This window comes from Sycon ciliatum, chromosome 2, assembly GCF_964019385.1.
Source record: "Sycon ciliatum chromosome 2, ocSycCili1.1, whole genome shotgun sequence".
NCBI lineage: Eukaryota > Metazoa > Porifera > Calcarea > Leucosolenida > Sycettidae > Sycon > Sycon ciliatum.
The window spans coordinates 44,025,483-44,043,638 of NC_088644.1; the positions used below are offsets into that span (position 1 = coordinate 44,025,483).

At 46.6% G+C, this 18,156-nt stretch overlaps 2 protein-coding genes across 3 annotated transcripts in view; one reads left to right on the forward strand and one right to left on the reverse strand.

The window, feature by feature from the left end:
• The window catches only part of LOC135810247 (centromere protein I-like), a 44,709-nt gene extending 41,959 nt beyond the window's left edge, over positions 1–2,750 (forward strand). The window contains exon 23 of the mRNA XM_065323727.1: positions 1,641–2,750. Coding sequence (XP_065179799.1) covers positions 1,641–1,739 — 99 coding nt within the window. The 3' untranslated portion in view covers positions 1,740–2,750. The remainder of the gene's footprint in view (positions 1–1,640) is intronic.
• A 971-nt stretch (positions 2,751–3,721) lies between these two features.
• On the reverse strand, positions 3,722–17,989 carry LOC135810246 (protein O-GlcNAcase-like). Of its 2 annotated transcripts, none has more exons than XM_065323725.1 (13): positions 17,392–17,989; positions 17,115–17,166; positions 14,381–14,478; positions 13,784–13,914; positions 13,450–13,621; positions 12,951–13,049; positions 12,644–12,783; positions 11,242–12,207; positions 10,679–10,904; positions 10,448–10,495; positions 10,057–10,169; positions 9,486–9,689; positions 3,722–8,536 (listed from the first exon to the last, which is right to left on the reverse strand). In XM_065323725.1, the coding sequence occupies exons 1-13, from the start codon at positions 17,498–17,500 to the stop codon at positions 8,387–8,389; spliced, it is 2,508 nt and encodes an 835-aa protein (XP_065179797.1). In that variant the 5' UTR covers positions 17,501–17,989; the 3' UTR covers positions 3,722–8,386. The 2 variants fall into 2 exon arrangements, with proteins under 2 accessions (XP_065179797.1, XP_065179798.1); XM_065323726.1 differs by having other exon boundaries at positions 3,722–4,849; positions 17,392–17,861.
• Positions 17,990–18,156: the final 167 nt, after the last annotated feature.

Consider the following 18,156-nt stretch of genomic DNA (forward strand, 5'->3'; position numbering starts at 1 on the left):
GGACCACACGATGCAGCGGTCACACAAACATGTAGACTACTGTGCTCCTCAACGCTCCGCTTTGGCGGAGAGAATGCAAATGCAGCACGCGACCTATGAAATTTTAGATGTTCTTGTCCGAGGTGAAGCGACCTTCGCTTGTACAAGTAGAGCTATCGTGAATCGTTGACAGGCTGCTGAATGTCTCCTGTCAAGTACACTCGTGGATTTGGGGCACATTCACTGCGGCCCAATACGGGTGTATTTGAATAATTATTAGTTTAGTTTACATCAATATCAAAATAGTTGTATAGCAGGGTGTCGTTGCCTCCTCCATGATCCATCATCGACCCCAGCGACTGCATGGATGCCTGCAGCTGCAGTGAGGGTGTGGTAGAGTACTCTACTACTCCCTAGTTGCAGTCCTAGTGTTGCATACTCTGGTGGACGCATTGCTTGGAGAGAGAAGGAGAGAGTTGGAGATCGCCCGCGATCGGGGCCAATGAGTTCAAGTGGGAGACGGATTTCCTCACCAACTATCCACTCATAACGATGCAGTATCGTTAGCAAGATCTCCATAACGTACAGTTCATTGGCAAAGAAGAACAATATGAAAACTGAATACCAAACGGCAACCAAACAACACCAGAACTCAGCGCAGAAGCAGCACACCAAACTCCAAATCCATCATCATTCAGGTTCCGCCAAAGCGGATCCGCGAAAGCGGAGGTTCCGCTCGCATTTTTTGGCGTAGTGAAATCCAAACTTTCCGCCAAAGTGTAACTTACGCCTCCGCCGTTGCCGAGGCAACGGCAGAAGAGTAAGTTACGTTTTGGCGGAACCGCCAAAAAAAGTGCATGTGTGACCGTGGCCTTAGAAGAAATGGAGATATTCATGAAGCTGGCTCTTTCCCATAAACACATTTTTTGGTGGCATAATTATGATTTCCCGCTGATTCCCACTGAACTTGTTCCTTTCCACTCGCAGTCGCTTATGATGCAAGTACAGGTGGAATCCAGGTACAGGTGGAATTCTGATAATTCGAACCTCAAAATGCCAGGATAAAACTTCTAATTATCCGGACATTCCAAACATGAACCCACAACACAATATGTATGTCAAAATGCTCTCATGGTCACTCAGAGTTGCGCTATGGACCGTAGACACAGATTTCACGGATGGTGAACTGACCGGCACAGCCGGCTCATGCAAACTGAACTGACCAGCACAGTGTACAGTGAACTTCGAATTACACTTTGCTAACTTCGAATTATCAGCACAAATCCCACACATTTTCTATGTAAGTGGAATTCGTGGGACTTCTAATCAACAGAACATGTCCAGTTCGAGGTTCGAATTATCAGAAATTCTTATGTGGGAATTGTATTGATAGAAATCGGTCCTGGAAAAACTTCTAATTAAGCGGTATGTTCGAATTATGCCTTATTCGAATTATGCCATATTCGAATTATCAGATTCCACCTGTAGTTCACTGTGTGATTTCTCTCTCTCTCTCTCTCTCTCTCTCTCTCTCTCTCTCTCTCTCTCTCTCTCTCTCTCTCTCTCTCTCTCTCTCTCTCTCTCTCTCTCTCTCTCTCTCTCTCTCTCTCTCTCTCTCTCTCTCTCTCTCTCTCTCTCTCTCTTCTTTCTTTGTGTTTCAGTTTGAAGAACGAGACCAGTTTGTTGCTTTCTTGAAGGAGCGGCATTTCGCCGGCATTGACGAATTTCAGAAGGTTTTCTTTTCCAAGGCGCAGAACTGAGCCACGCAGAACTGAGCCACGCAGCATGGCATTGAAGCACACTATGCATTCAATGTAACTTGCTTACCGGCTTACCGGCTTACCTTAGCTTGATATCTATCACTTCAGTTTGCCTCTCCTAGTTTTTTCCCTGTCTAGGTTTGTGTCACTTACAATGGCGTTCAGAACGACCACATTCTAGATGAGTTGTTCCAGCTGTCGCTGTTGCGTCGCTGCTGTCCGTACTTGAGTATGCTTATGTGTAGCAACGGCTGTTTCTGTTCACACTTGCTGTACCAATGTTCTAACCCTTATAGTTTTCCCTTACTCTCTGCGCTGTACTTTTTAGATTTTTAGACTTTAGTTTAGTTTTGCTTTGTTCTGCAACACAAAACCATGCATACATTCAGCATCAGTGCATGGTAGCTTATGTGCACAAGTACACATACAAAAACACAATCATACACCTACACCTACACATACTTGTACATGTGCAGTCTTTAGTTTTTTTTTAGTGTGCCGTGGGTATTTCAACTTATTTCATAAGAACCTCCTTTTATTCTGATATTTTTTTTAGATCTTGGTGTCTGTTACAGTGCATGTGTGTTTATTGATGCTGTGAAAGTACTGAAGTAGCCATAACTTCCCCCTTGACTCTCTACCCCGCCCAATCGGCCACCATCCCTAGCACAGCAGCACTGCTCGTGTTATAGGTGTATTAGGTGTATTGTGAAGAGAACATGTTTTCAATTTATATAATCAGAGTACTTTCCTTCGGTCAGAGCGTCACTTTCATGCTCGAATGTGTTGCTGCGATGCTATTGACTTAGTGGGAGCCTGTTGTGTGCATGTACATGTACATGTATGTTGTTTTCCGCTAAGTTCGTTGAAGTAACGTCAGTAGCAAAGAGTACATTATCCCCCTGGCCCAGAATGCGGACCTCCTCATAAAATATCATCACGGCTCGCTTTACCCCATTGTTTGCCTGCCTTGACATTTTTGCAAAGGATTGGATGACAGAATCACATTCACTGCAAATTTGCCTGTACATACCTAATACGTATGTATGTAGAGCTTGCTGGCTACAGCATTGGGTATGTCTGTACAGTGTGCGATGAAACCAGGGAGCTGTGGACTTTCACGACTCCCTGATTGAAACGTAGGTTTTAGTTCAGCACATTATAAACCAACATAATTTTCAGTACCTAAAATATCCTATTCATGCACATTGCAGCAGTAGATCAGATTATTAAAGTGTCCTCCCGAATCTAACCTGTCTCTGCGGGAATTTGCGGAAAAAACTCTCGAAACTTGCGCAAGAAATTGCGGCAGAAAGTATAACAAAAAATGCGACAAAAAGTGCGGAATGATGCAGAACTTGCCAGGAATTCGCGGAATTATTTGCAGAAAATTGCGGATTTGGGCCAAATCACGAAATTTGTTGCATCGTATATCTACTCCGGAGTCGTATAATAACCTACAGGATCACGGAAAGAACTGCGTGAAAAGTGCATAAAAATGTGAGATATAGTGCAGAAAACAACAAAAAATGCGGGAAATAGCGGATTTGGCTGAAAATCGCGGGTTTGGGCCAAAATCGCGAAATTTGTTGCATCCGTGGAATCGCGATTTCCTGGAGGGTCAGTCTAACAGAATTTCCTTAGCACAAAATAAAATGTACGAGGCTGGAAAAAAGGGGCCATGCAGTAGAATGCTAATTATCCGAAGTCTAACTGCAAGATGGATGTCAACGGTTGGGGTCAAACGGGTTACCCAGAGTGTCATTTTGAGGAGCTGGAGTGTGTCAACTTTCTGTACTACTGCTGAAGAAAGTGAGAAATGATAAGAAATAAGAGGGGATATTCATGTTTAGATGAATGTGTGGCCGCTCGATTATTCGAACCCCTGGGAGACAGCCCCGTACACCGGGGAGGGGATAACGTGCACTCTACTGTACACATGCAGCATCACGCACGCAGCATCAAACCATACCGGTACGGAGTTCGGGAGAATAAGATCGAGAGTTTGCGTGACCAGGTGACAAGACTGTGTATTTGCAGTGTGATACAGGCAATGGAAATGATGCTATGTGCTGTGCTGTCACTGCTGTGTGCTCATTGCATGCACCTGGCTAGAGAGTGAATACAAAGGTGTTGATAAAAGAGCTAAGTTGCAGTGAAGCCGCGGATACGGAGTGGACAGATAAAAATAGAAATATATGAATAAACAACGCAAAGAGATGCTGAGCACTGGTGCCAATACTGCTGCTGCTGCTGCAAACATTGTGCAGCAAGAAAGCAAGCAAGCAAGGGCCAGTGCTGCAGTATGTGGTGGACTGTGCTCAAAAACACATCCAGAGAGAATATAACGAGAGAGAGATAGAGAGAGAGAGAGAGACCCACACACAGAAAACTCGCAGAACAAAGACCAACGCACCCAGGCCAGTACAATGTGCAGCAGGTCACAGTATGCAAAAGCAGCAGGTCACAGTATGCAAAAGCAGCAGGTCACAGTATGCAAAAGCAGCAGGTCACAGTATGCAAAAGCAGCAGCCACTCAAAGCACAAACTATAACCGTTATTTTAAAGGTATCAACAGCGGCAGAAACGGGAGGACTGTATTGGCCACCAGAGGACTAGACATGGTTGAAGCAGGCACATACAGGCAAGATCCATGCAATCTGGTCTGAGCGCATGTGCTGCTCCAGAATATGTACACATAAAAAGATAAAATTATTACTGACCACCGGTATAAATAAAAAAGACTAGGCCAACATGTGAAGATGCACACAGCAAAGCTAGCAGAGTCAACGGTGTCAAAACCACGCACGGGGGGGGGGGCTGTAACAATAGATAGGACCATGCCGTGATATCACTGCTTACGTACCGTCATCATCACAATCACCCATCATTACCACCCATCATCACCAGTCAACATCACCAGTCAACATCACCAGCCAACATCACCAGTCAACATCACCATCCAAACTGAGAAACGGCACTCACTGCCGAACATCCAGACAACCAACTAAGCAACCAAGGTGTTGCTGTCGCTGTCAGGAAGTGCTGCACTGTCAATGTGTATCAGCTGATGATAGTTGTGTGAGCGACAGTCGTCACTCCACCATGAGCTGCACAGACACAACAGAACAGGTCCAGACCAATCAGAGAAACACCGAAAGAATAACGCTATTCAAAAGCCATGTAGTACTACCACTAGTACACAAGGAGACTGTACATGCACACGAGGATGAGAGCTACCTAGCCAAGACACAAACACTCTTAGAGCACTGGGTACAGTACACACTGCGCTCTGCAGCAGGCCAGTTGGTGCAGAGGTCCACCATGATCAACAACACGTTGTCTTGTAAATATTGGAGAGTCAGTTGATGTGTGGATCATAGCTTGCGCAGGTACTCAGTCTGCAGTGAGTAGGTATTAGGCAGTTGGGCAAGCAGGTTGTATGCAACAAAAGGATCAAGTGTACTTGATAAGGGTTTTTTGAAAACAGAACAATCCCCTTATCGCATTGGCGGTCTGCCCAATTGCAAATCCTTTTCACGAGTGCACATGGCAGCACCTTGACAAGCAATCACCGTCCATCAATCCACGACTACCACTAGACCAGTTAGCTGCCGAGATAATTGTTCAAACTCTGAGTAAGTGTCTTGGCTAGGTTGCCACTATCCACACAGTACCACACAGTACCAGGTACTTGTCACCATGACTACAGTACCACTATCATACGGTTGACGCCACATCCCCAGTGATGACTGTGGGCAGTGTGGCACACTGTGTCAAGTGGTGTCAACCTTATGATAAGACAGTACACAGCTTACACACCTGTCAGGAGAAAGTACAGAGCACACCCCGCAGACGTGCTTCAAACGACTAAACAACGTCCAGCACGCATTACCAAAGCAGCTATGCGTGCGTTCATAAACACAAGCATAGCTGTGTGCGTTGCTAATGCAGTGCGTGTGTTCATAAACACACGTCTAGCTGTTTGTTGCGGAGTACACTTTGATTTCCCCTGAGAGAGCAAGTTGGCAACAATCTCCTTACAAACACTCAACTGGCACAACAGTGAAATGCAGATGAGCAAAGGTCATGGGTAAGAGGGGTAACAACACACTGACCCAATGGGTAAGTGAAAGAATGCAAAGAGCACAAGCATAGTATGCACATGTGGACCATTGAAAAGAATTGACACAGTCATATCACAGAGCAAACATGCAGCATCCCTCACACAATCAAAACAATTCCAATGCAACGCAACCCCGCAACCCCAACAGCATGCATAGAAATGTTGTGAAATTAAACACCATCCCTCACCCCGTCCCCTCGCTTGATTGACTAACAAGTAACGCCACCTCGTAGACAAGAAAAACGAAAGACCGTCCGAAGAAATTTCAGTGTTTCAAAAATTTTTTAGCTAAGTTTTAGCATCAGCAAGAATTAGATCCTTCAGTTTGGGCAAGATTGGCGTGATTCAAGTTGCAGATCCTTCATGTTCGGCAAGATTGGTGTGATCCAAGTCCCCAAAACGGTTGGTGATCCAAGTCCCTAAAAAGCACGCTGAGTGCATCTTTATATCTCTATTATGGGTTCCTCACAACCACGTGACCATCATAGAAATGTGCAACTGGAGGTGTCTTTGCATGAACATTTTCATCACTTTGTCGTGCGGCAAGGAAACTTCGAAGCCACAAAAACATGGCATAGTGCAGCTTTCTGCATGAATGACAGGTGTCGAGATTTCTAGAGCCTCTGCAAAAGCAGTGAGGCCCAGACGGAGTAAAAATACAGCAAAACACCCTCTCCCTGGGAACTACATGGAAGGGGAATACCCTCTCCCCTAGGGCAACATGGAAGTGGAATACCATCTCCCCTAGGGCAACATGGAAGTGTGACGGGAATGGCATGGGTAGCAGTGTTGGCCTCTCAACCCCCCCCCCCCCCCCCAGGCAACCAGTAAAAACACATTACAGCACAATATGACACAAAATCCAGGTGCTGCCCGGAAAAATCAGTGTACGAGTGCCACATGTGTGAGGGACGGGACTGATAGGAAGAGCAACACAACACGTACACAACTTGTTGGAAGACCACCAGCTACACCAGCTACACCAGCTATACCAGCAATACACTCTCAGAACAGTGAGTCACTAAGAGTATATTGCTGAAACCAAGAGTACATAACTACACACAGAGAGCTGTCACGAGTCACTTTCAAAATTACGTCATTTTTCATGATGTACTCAGCTCTATGCTATGCTCTATGCATGCAATGCAGTTTGCAAGGCTGACAGTGCACTGAGCATACACAATGCAGTTTGGGTGTGTAAAGTCAGGTGCAGGCTACATCACGAAAAGATGAAGAAATTCTGAAAATGAGTCGTGACGGAGGGTACAGCAGAGCTGTACACTCTGTGTAGTTATGTACTCTTGCTGGCACGGATGGCGTACTACTGATACAACACATACAACAGCACTTACACACACATTATACTTGTACACACCACACAACAGTGAGTAGGATAGTTTTGCCAAGGACCTGGTAAATCTACACTAGCATGTAGAGGAAGGGGGGGGGGGGGGGGGCTACAAACTTGCAATTCTCCTCACGCCGTTACCAAAGTAACTTCAAACCTGCTTATTTTCCGAACTCTTTTATACGGGCGAAAACAAGGCGCACGCTTTCTCCCGATGTAGGTTAAACTTAACGCTCGTCGGCCTAATAAAGCACTAAGGCATGTTTAGCATTTAGGTGCTAGCAGCAAACAATGCCTTCTTCATAAGCCGCATCATCAGTACGCGATGAGGAACCGTCAACGCCAGATTATACCCGACAAGAGTACTGATCCTTGATGAACGCACAGTGCTGTTGCAAAGCCACTAAATAAAAGCAAGACACCGCGACAACACAAACTACACACACACACACGGGCATACACACGCATGGCACGGGCATACACACACACGACAGTGCATGCACCAAGCAAGTGCAAACGGCTACGTACGCACACATACACACACGCGGGCATGCAAGCGACACCACAGGCATACACGCACACACTGTTTCCCAACACCCCTCCCCTACCCCTGCGAGAAAAAAAGCAAGTGCGAAACCGGTCCAATGACCATTCTGGCCTTCAACTTTGCTTTAGGCAGTGAAGAAAACTTAACCTACGTACTCGATGTGTATCACAACTTGAACACAGATCATCAGCTTTGCTAAACAGAACCAATCCTCTAACTAAACTGTGATAAGAACTCTGCTGTCGGAACTCGGACACTAGTAATAATGGGGGTTGAGGGCAAACCACACAAGGATAGGGGTGTGAGTCTATCAAGCCTAGTCTCGAACATGAAAACTGACAATCAAGCTAGGAGGAAATGAGTACAGGAGCACATCTACAGGCAGTGAACACACTGAAAGAGGTGGAAGGGGAAATCAAGCTGTAAGCTACCACAGCGATGACAATAGAAAGCTGCATTTCACAGGGGCCTGCGCCCTTAAAACACACACACACACACATTTCCCCCGTGTGCTAGGTGAGAGGTGGGGTGAGCTAAGTTGACACACGGGATGTACAACTACTAGGCTGACCTACTGCACAGCAAGTCGACAGAATCTCCATTAGGGGAAGGGGTAAATGACTAACCTAGCCTAAGTTTACTCTACTACAAGTTTCAGCCCAAAATGAACATGCATGCAAGGCTGTATCCCACCGCTTCACTAATAGTCGGATGTGATCCATCATCACCATCACCATCATCAGTTTCAGCATGATCATCCACTGAGCTTTGTAAAACTGTAAAACAACGTACATACATGCGGCAGCACGGGCAGGCAGCAGCAGCAATGCGTTGCATGGCCATAGGGCCAACGCCAAGATGATGGACAGATGCAGAGAGACAGAGAGAGAAAGAGAGACAGATACGAGGACAAGCGCATGAGAACAGATATTGAAGGAAGGGAACCCGTCACATTGCCAGGGGCAAACGGAATGGCCCGGTGCGGAGGATGGAGCACCCGATGAGGAGGAAGAAGAAGGTCGACAGCGCTGGGATCTGTGCTCCTTGTTATCAAACTAACGATACACATCACTGGGTGTGGACATGTGTGTCACATTCTTACACATAACCCCACTGCGTGTGGTATCGAGAGGTAAGAAGATGCAACACAGCAAAGTCATTGTGCCATGTTGTTGTTGTTGTTGTTGTATTCGACATACACTGAGTAAGTAATACAGACAGTGCACGCCTGGAATACACAGAAACACTGGCCAATCTTTCTCCTGCTAGTTTTGCCAGCAGCAGGCTCAGCTACAAGACACGTGCAACAGAAGAAGATGTGTTTCCAAAGTGAGTATTGGCATACGTGCAGTATGCTGATTGACAATACTCAACAACAGTAGTAGATACGGTGGAGTATTCTCCCCGCCGGTACAGCAGGGACCATCCACAACCCCCGCTGGAATGAATTGTGACAAGCCTCAAGCTGACAAGACTGCGGTGGGCCCTTGCTGGCTGGTAACTTACCTTCGTCAGTATGCCAGGACTGGCAAGAAAACAAAGCCCTAACTGGCTATAAGAGATTGTGGCAATGGGTGAACTGTCACCCTGAAACTATTTGCATGTCTTTTAAACACTCACACACACGTAACAGTTTCACAGAGACACTGTCTCACTGTCACACGCACACACACACGCACAGCCAGGTGAAACACACACAAGGAATGAATGATCCCTTAATCTTACCTCTGGTAGGAGCTCAGAGAGAAAAGACGGCATCTGCGGGCAGAGTGTGGCAGCCAACGCTGACGCATTGCTGGCCGTGATATCAACATGCGGTGGTGTAGTGGGAACATCAGAAATACCGCTATCGTCATCGATTGCCGCAACACCATCAGTACTCAGTGATGGTGGTGGGTTGGTCAAACAAGTCAGATCTGGAAGGATTCTCTGCGGTGGGTAATTTCCAAAAAAAACACCAACCAAACGAAATTAGTTACACTACACCATTCAAAAACCATCACTTCGGAATAAGCATTTATGAGCGTACACTTCTGTACAGTGAAAGCTAATCAAAGCAGTAGCAGCAATACTAGTATCAGAATCCGCATTAGCATCGACACCAGCATTAGCATTGGCATCAACACCAGCACTAGCATTGGCATCAACACCAGCATTAGCATCAACACCAGCATTAGCATTGGCATCAACACCAGCATTAGCATTAGCATCAACAGCAATGCATCAATACCATCATCAAGCAGCAACAGGAGCAGCAGCAGCAACAGTGCAATGAGAGGCGCAAAACCAAACTCACCTGCAAATCTGCGGGCAAACCACCGCGGACACACCAGGGCTCGAAAGAATCATTCCACTGCGAAGCCAAGCAGTCGAGAGAGTTGCTGCTGTGTTGAGCTTGCATGCTGGGCTCTGCAAACAAGGGCAGCAGCGCAGCCAAATGGCATCATAAGCAGCAGCAGCAGCAGCAGCAGCAGAGAGCACACCATATCAACACACTGTGGCATTCACATCACCCCGTTCGTTGTGCTCACTTCCAGACAGTATGAATAATGTGCAAAGACGTTCGTATACCAGACCATGGCAGAATGATAAGACTACACAACTAAACATGCCACTCATGCACATGCACATTCAAAGGGGAAAGTGCCAATGAGGACGAGACAGAAATTCTCCACTGAAGTCCTTACCTGACCAATACAGGATCAGTCTGCGTTGTTCTTCAATACTTAGGGATTCTAGTCAGACATAGAACACAACATGCAACAACATACAACATAATTATATTCAACTCGAGGTCAGAACTTTAAAAATGATCAACAACACAGCAAAAACGCCACAACCACCAGCAGCACCACCACCTCCACGACCACCACAACCACCAGCATAGCGAGCACAACCAGTACCACAAGATATCTTACCAAGCCGTGACACAAAGGAATCCACTTTATTCAGCGCTGCCTGCAGCTCGACAATGCAAGAGAAGATACTGTTGAGCAGCGGGTGATTAGGAATATCGAGAAATCGAGTTGCCATTGTCTGCAGTGAACGGCACGTTTGATGGAACGCAGCAGCCTGCTGGCGCCATTGTTGACAGTAGTCGTGAGACCACTCGCCGACTGCCGAGAATGAAGATGCTGGAGATGACTGCAAACACAGACACAGGCATGCACCGGCACATGCACCAACGATATAAAATTAAGAAAAGCATGATTGCAAAAGATCCGAGACTTATCACGGGCAGACTGCATGTGTGATAAGAAATACAGTTACTAGTATAGTACATATTACACACAAACAAACAAGGCCTCTGTTGTGTGTATAGTGCATATTACACACAAACAAACAAGGCCTCTGTTGTGTGTATAGTGCATATTACATGTAGTGATGTGCTCAGAAGTAGTAGTGTAGAGCTTATGGGAACTACTGCAGAAAAGAGGTATGTGTGTGCACGTGTGTGAGAGCAGATACAGCCTGCACTTACCTGCATATCAACATCACTTGCAGCATCAGCTTGCAATAAGCTACAAGTACTCATAGCTACGTCTTCTTTTGGTGACGATGGTGCTGGGGCAGTATAGACATTGAGCTGCTCAAGAACATCCACACAACCAGTGTCACACATCACTTCTTCCAGCAATGCATTGCTTGTTGACTGTGGAGAGGATTGCAAGACACTGGCTGGATCAACTGAGCTCCAGCCACACGATCTCCACAGCCAGGAGATTTGTTTGAGAAGATGTGTGGACACGGAGCCATGCTCATGAGGCAGATGGAAAACATCCACCAGCAGTGCTAAATGATCATCTTCCATTATTGCTTGCGGGTTGACTGGTGTTGGTGGACTATGAACAGCCTGCTCTTCCTGCTGCTGGTGTTGGTGTGGTGGGATCGTGGAGGATGACAGCACACATGCACTATCCACAGAACCAATGGGTGAGCATACGGACCGGTGTGAATCCCGGTCAGCACTGGTTGCCAGCTCAGCAAGGTGTTCTATCCGTGCCGTGTTCACCTCTAACGACCACTCAGCTAAGGCTAACTGCAGAGCGTGCCTAGCACAGTAGAACTCGTCATCACTTGTTCGAATCTCAGACAATACACTGATATTGGAGCCGCATGAACTGCTCAGTGTCAGAGCATCTGTGGCGGTAGCGTTATTACTGCTGTTGGTCCCACTGATCACGTCGCTCGGTGGTCTAGGGGTGCCGATGGTTACAGCTGCAGTGGAACCTGCTGCTGCTGCTTGACTTGCATGATTTCTGGCATCAGGGCTATCAGGCGTGATCTTGGTGTCTGTACTAAGCTCTGCAGGAGGAGGTTCTGCCGGTGGGACCGGCGTGGAACACCATGTGCTGAGCGTGTGCATAGCTACAAAGTTTGCCTCGCATTCACAGTTGGGATTTGTCAGCACGCCGCGGATGTAACGACGCAGGGTCAGTGGTCTACCCTGTAGCAGCGCACGATATGCACACAAACACATGTAGACAAGTACACAGTCAAACACACAATATGCACACAACACACATAGCGTTAGACCAACACATAGTCAAGTACATAGTCAAATACATAGACAGATAGACACAAAGAAGATCGCTTATTTCACTTCGCAAGCAGTTCAAGAAACAGGTTACACACATCAGTGTCACACTTGCTGAACACACCCGGAGAGAGAGAGAGAGAGAGAGAGAGAGAGAGAGAGAGAGAGAGAGAGAGAGAGAGAGAGAGAGAGAGAGAGAGAGAGAGAGAGAGAGAGAGTGTGTGTGTGCGTGTGCACCACAATGGACACACACACCAAACAGCAGCAGCAGCAGCAGCAACAGATCATAGCAAGAAGCATCACAGACAAAGGCAACACAGTCACAGTCACTGGTAGTGGGGGTTACCTGATACGGTCCAAGGAACACACGCTGACGGTCATAGTCATTGGCATGTAAGTTATCCCAGATGACAGGACGGCGACGAAGGACTTTGCCCACTTCTTGAATAGATTGTACTGAGATGTCACGTGGGATGACAAGAGGGCCTGTACAAAGCAGAGCGTGCAGAACATCATACCAGCAGTACATTAAGTGCATCTGGGCAATTAGAAACACACGCACAGCTAGCAAATGTGTCTGCTAATACACATCCCCACGCACATTAGAAGGTGTACAACCCCACAGAAGTGTTGATTAAAACCAAGAAACTGACCTGTCCACAGCACACTGATTTCGATGTCCAGCTGAGTTCCAACTGTATGCAGATATTGAGACTCAGACACAGACGGAACTGCTCTTGATCCACAGTACTCTGTAACACAATAAACACATTAACCATTGTAACACAGTAACCATTGTACCACAGTCTCACACCAAATGCAGTAACACCGTGAGTGTGTGTGTGAGAGAGTGAGTGAGTGAGAGAGAGAGAGAGAGAGAGAGAGAGAGAGAGAGAGAGAGAGAGAGAGAGAGAGAGAGAGAGAGAGAGAGAGAGAGAGAGAGAGAGAGCACTGGACCTACATTGTAGACACCGGGATACAAGCGCTGTGCCCGTCGACCCACATGCATGCATGCACATGGCATTGACCAGTGAGCCACTGGTCTCAAACAAAGCTGGTTCTAGCATACATGCTCACAGCCATATATGTTCACAGCTGTACATTGGCCAGTTAGTACTGGTAGAACAGAGCATTCCTCCCATTGCCACTCACCTGTTGGACAGAAGAGGAATGTTCTCGGCTTGCCCAAGTATTCATAGATAGCATTAGTCACATGAACATGGGCGTGAGCGAACGATGTAAACCTCAGATTGTCAGCATCGCACATCCTCAGCTCAATGTCATCGAATAAAACTGCAAATGACTTGCAGCCAAGACGCGCAACCTGTACACCAGAACACAATACAATACGTAACATTGGACAAGTGTTCAGGCAAATCAGCCGCAATGAACACAGAGTGGATACCCTCAACCGCACAGCTGTCATCTGTAACCCTAGTCATGCACCCCCCCCCCCCCCCCCACACACACACAAACACACGCCTACCTGATCTAGCTTGTACTTCAAGAAATTCAATTCTTGCTCGCTGGAATATGTCATGTCCAAGCCAGGCGAGATGGCAAAGATGAAGTCAACACCTTCTGCGCGACAGGAGTTCATCAGGTTCGATACCGTATCTGGACAGAAAGAACAAAACACGTTAATTGTTTAAAACTGAACGAGGAGTTATGTATGGGTATGTATGGGTTCCTGCTTTCTCAATGTGAGCCCATCACCTTCCTACTACGTAGTAACAAATATGTGTACAGCAAAAACGTGTTCTTTCTCAGTGGCTTTGCCCTGTATATGTAGTAGTTTCTCTACTAAATTGGGGTTTTCCCTTACCCTGTAAGACCGGTAGGTGGGTATAGCCACGTAAAACATGTTGCAGACTTCAAAGTATAACATTAGGTCAGTGAGGACTGACACCAGGTAAAGCTGCCCAAGCAGAGTCTAATGCCAAACGCTGCACATATAGCAGACTTGAGGCGGTGTCGCAGTGCAACGGTGAGTGATGCACCGTGTCAAATACAATCGCGACTCCAATGCGGATGTGCCAGTATTGATTCTATCCTAGCAAGCAAAGTGCAATAGGACACATACCTAACTCAGATGGACTCAGTGGCTCTCTCCATTGCTGACGATGTTTTGCATCATCTTTCGGTGCGTACATGTAGGAGTTCATGCCCCAGTGGCCCAACCTACACAGTAACAAAACAAGAAACACATCAACTAAGCAACAAGCAACACAGCATAGTCACAGGCCAGACTGGTGCTGACGGAGATGGTCACGATGCTACCTACACAATACCACTATCAACAAGCGAGCTGGCTCAACACAGGAATGACGTACAACAGGTTCTGCTGTGTGTGCTGCTAGTAAACTGCTAGACCATAATAACCTATGAACTCTTGGCTGCTGGTCTTGGACCTTGGCTTCTGTCTAACATCTTCCAGCACGCTCAGACTGACCAAATCTGCAGAGAAATCATTTTGTTGCTGACTGCTCTGCGGCCCTATTTTGCTTTTTCTCGAGTGTCTTTTCGTTCGCGCCGCGTGGCAACTTGTCTCTCGACATGCCACATATAACAAAGCGCGAACGGGCCATGGTAGAATCTACATGGTGGTGTCTGTTTTACAATTTTTGCGAAGACGAGGAGAACAATGGCTGGGCATCGAATTGGTCCCAAGTATTCCATTCGTCATGCTGCTGTTGCGTGTGGCGTCAGCATTTCCACCATGAACAGATGTACCAGGGATGCTGACGGCGAAAATCAGTGTGCTGCGTTGGCCTTGTCTGTCTCCAGTGATGAAGGTAACGAGAGTGACAATCCCCAATGTGAGACTCGTGCCATAAAACCACTCAACCCTGACGGATTTGCTTTGGACTGTATAAGAAGTAATTTACGGATTCTATGCTGCGAAGGAGCACCCAGCACTGGACAAAGTTCCTGCTCGCTGCATAGAAAGCATCGACGATTTTCCAGACATGAGCAAAACTAGCTCTTGGAAAATGTTGCGTTCCATGGGATTCCAGTGAGGCAAGACCAGAGGTATCACACACATGATGATGGAACGGCACGTGATTGTGTCATGGCGGCATCGCTACCTGTGAGACAAACCTGGATGACACATGGGTCAATGCGCGTCACACAGGTACTAGGAGGTGGTCCGACAATGGTGACAGGAGTGTATAGGCAAGCAACCAAATGAAGCACCATCAGGTAAAGGCAAGCGCTTTATTGTTCTGCATACTGGTGGACGGGACGGATTCGTGAAAAACTGCGCCGATGTGTTCGTGACTGGAGCCCGACGAGGCCGACGCCAACGATGATATACGTCGTCGGCTGTCCTAGCACATCTGTTCACTGTGTAATACTGTCGTCACAAGTGCAACACAAAACACGGAATTATTGGGGCCGTTTCGACGCTCGCTGGTTTTCTACTATTCGCAGATGTTGAACCAGACACAACTGTGACCTATTTGCATTGTGTGTTTGTGTGTTTGTAAAACCGCTCATGTATTGCTTCCTTTTAGTCTCTTTATGGGTGCTGTGTGAATTGCCCTTGTGATTTGTTGTAGTGTTTGAATTTTCACTGCATTCTTTCAGGGATCGAGGGAAGTTTCCTGCATGCATGCTGGAATGTTTTGATTTATTGAGCTAATTGCAATACAGCATTTGAATTATTCAGTACAGTTTGCCACAGTAAGTCGTGAAAAGCCACGACTCACTGGTTTCCTACAAAGGTTAGGAGAACTGCAGACGGCAGTGCACAACTGCACAGTCATGTACATGTACATGCATGCGCTGTCCCAAAAAGAAGAGAAAAAAAGAATCAAGATGAACTGTACTGGATTCGAACTCTGGCGAACACCATGCACGTGATGAGCTTTCCTGGCTAAAACTTTCGTTTTAAAATCAAAATCCACTGAAAACCATTTAAAACCGGATTTTCAGCCCAAACCCGCCCGAATATCTAACTTTGACAATTATTATTATTCCGATTCCCAAACTTAATTTTCTTCGATCCAAGACCCACACAAACACAGCTGTGAAGAAAAAAATTTCAAATTAGGAATGAGAACAAACTAAAAAATCAAAATCGACAAATGTCTGTTTTAAAAAACGCACTGTAGCTTGGGCATACAGCGGCACTATATGCAGCAAGGACCCGAGACTATCACTGTGGCTACAGTCTCATAAATATTGACTATGCATGGGAAGCGGATGAAGTGGCATGATGAATCTTAGACTAATGCCAGATGCGTGGCGTGCTGCCTTCATTACATCATTTAACTGAAAATCAAACACCACACTCAGTCCGCACACTGCAGAAAATCAAACACCACACTCAGTCCGCACACTGCAGAAAATCAAACACCACTCTCTCTCCCCCCCCCCTCTGGTTTGAAATGAACTTTCGTACGGCACTGAGTTCACGCGCCAAAATTTAGAGATCTCGTAGGTACTGGAATGAATCGAATAAAATCCGGATGTGCTCGTATGAGAAATTGTGGGTTTGAGTGCAAGCTTTCAGAGCGTGACATGATGAAGGCGAGTTGCATAATGAAGGCAGCGAGCCACGCACGGACCCATAACCACAGTTGCATACTCTTGCTGTTAGTCACAACTCGTAACAATAAACATGAATTCTTTTTACAATACATGAATCAATTCCTGCACATTCATGCACAATGAGCATGAAAGAACAGATTTTGACATCATTCCACGTCTACCACTACATGCACCAACGAGGCTTTGCAGCTGCACTTCCAGTGGACGTCTACCAACCCTCCAAGCGAGACAAAGGAAACATAGGCAGCACAGATGCTCACCTCTGGAAGAGACGCTCCCGCTGGTCGGTAGGCCATGGCTGTCCATAAAACCCTGAACAAGGCATCGCAGCACGGTCAGGCCAAACAAGAAAAAAAAACAATTTCAAAAGTGGGAAAGAAGAAAATAATTTGAAAAACCTAGGGCTAGGAGCGATCCAGTCAAAAGATGGATCATGATAACAGAGCAGAATCACAACCCGAAGAGAAACAAAGCCGGGTCATTGAAAGTGGGTAATCTGGCTAGGAGTAGTCTGCTTCTCTAGTAAACAACACTAACCTTCGACGACACCACTGATAAACCTCCGCGGGGGCACAGGACAAGGGCAGGCTGAGGCTGTTGTGTCAACCTCCATTGCTGAGCTTTCTGACGTGCCAGCTACGTTCATCCAGACAGCCACTGGAGATAGGAACGCTTTCTTGCGGATATCGTTCTCGCCCAGAAACTGAGTGAGTAAGGATAGTTCAGTGATTGATTTAGCACCTACATGTACTCACTACAACCACTCTCATTGACAACTTCTCAAGCAGAACTTTAGGGCAAGAAAATCTGAACTTCCTGAGAAGAAGAACGTCAGTAGCCCCGTTGCAGCCACGCGGCTTTCAAAATACTACACGCTGGTTAGGACAACAAGCTCTGGATAGTAGAACCTCACAGGAAAAGACAAGACATCCAATGCTCACAGGAAAGAGAGAAATTAAATTTGCCTGACCTGGGAAGCAGGTGAGTAGACCGTCGACGCGTCTACGAGTCTACTTGTAGCGCGAACAGTCAACAAGAAGAAAAATCTCTCCGATCCACAGTCAGTGCAGTGTGTGTGGATATCGCTAGCGCCCAGTAGTAGTACTAGTAGTAGCGGAGACGCTGAAGGCGCTTCCACAATAAGAAAAAGGCACAATACACACAAGCACTTGACTGCGATGGCGTGCATGCGGGAGTCAGTTGAGTTGGCACAGTACAGCTACAGTACAGATAAGACAGGTCTACACACTACAGAGACTTGTACTTGTAGACTCAGTACAGACCAGTCTACCACTACCAGTA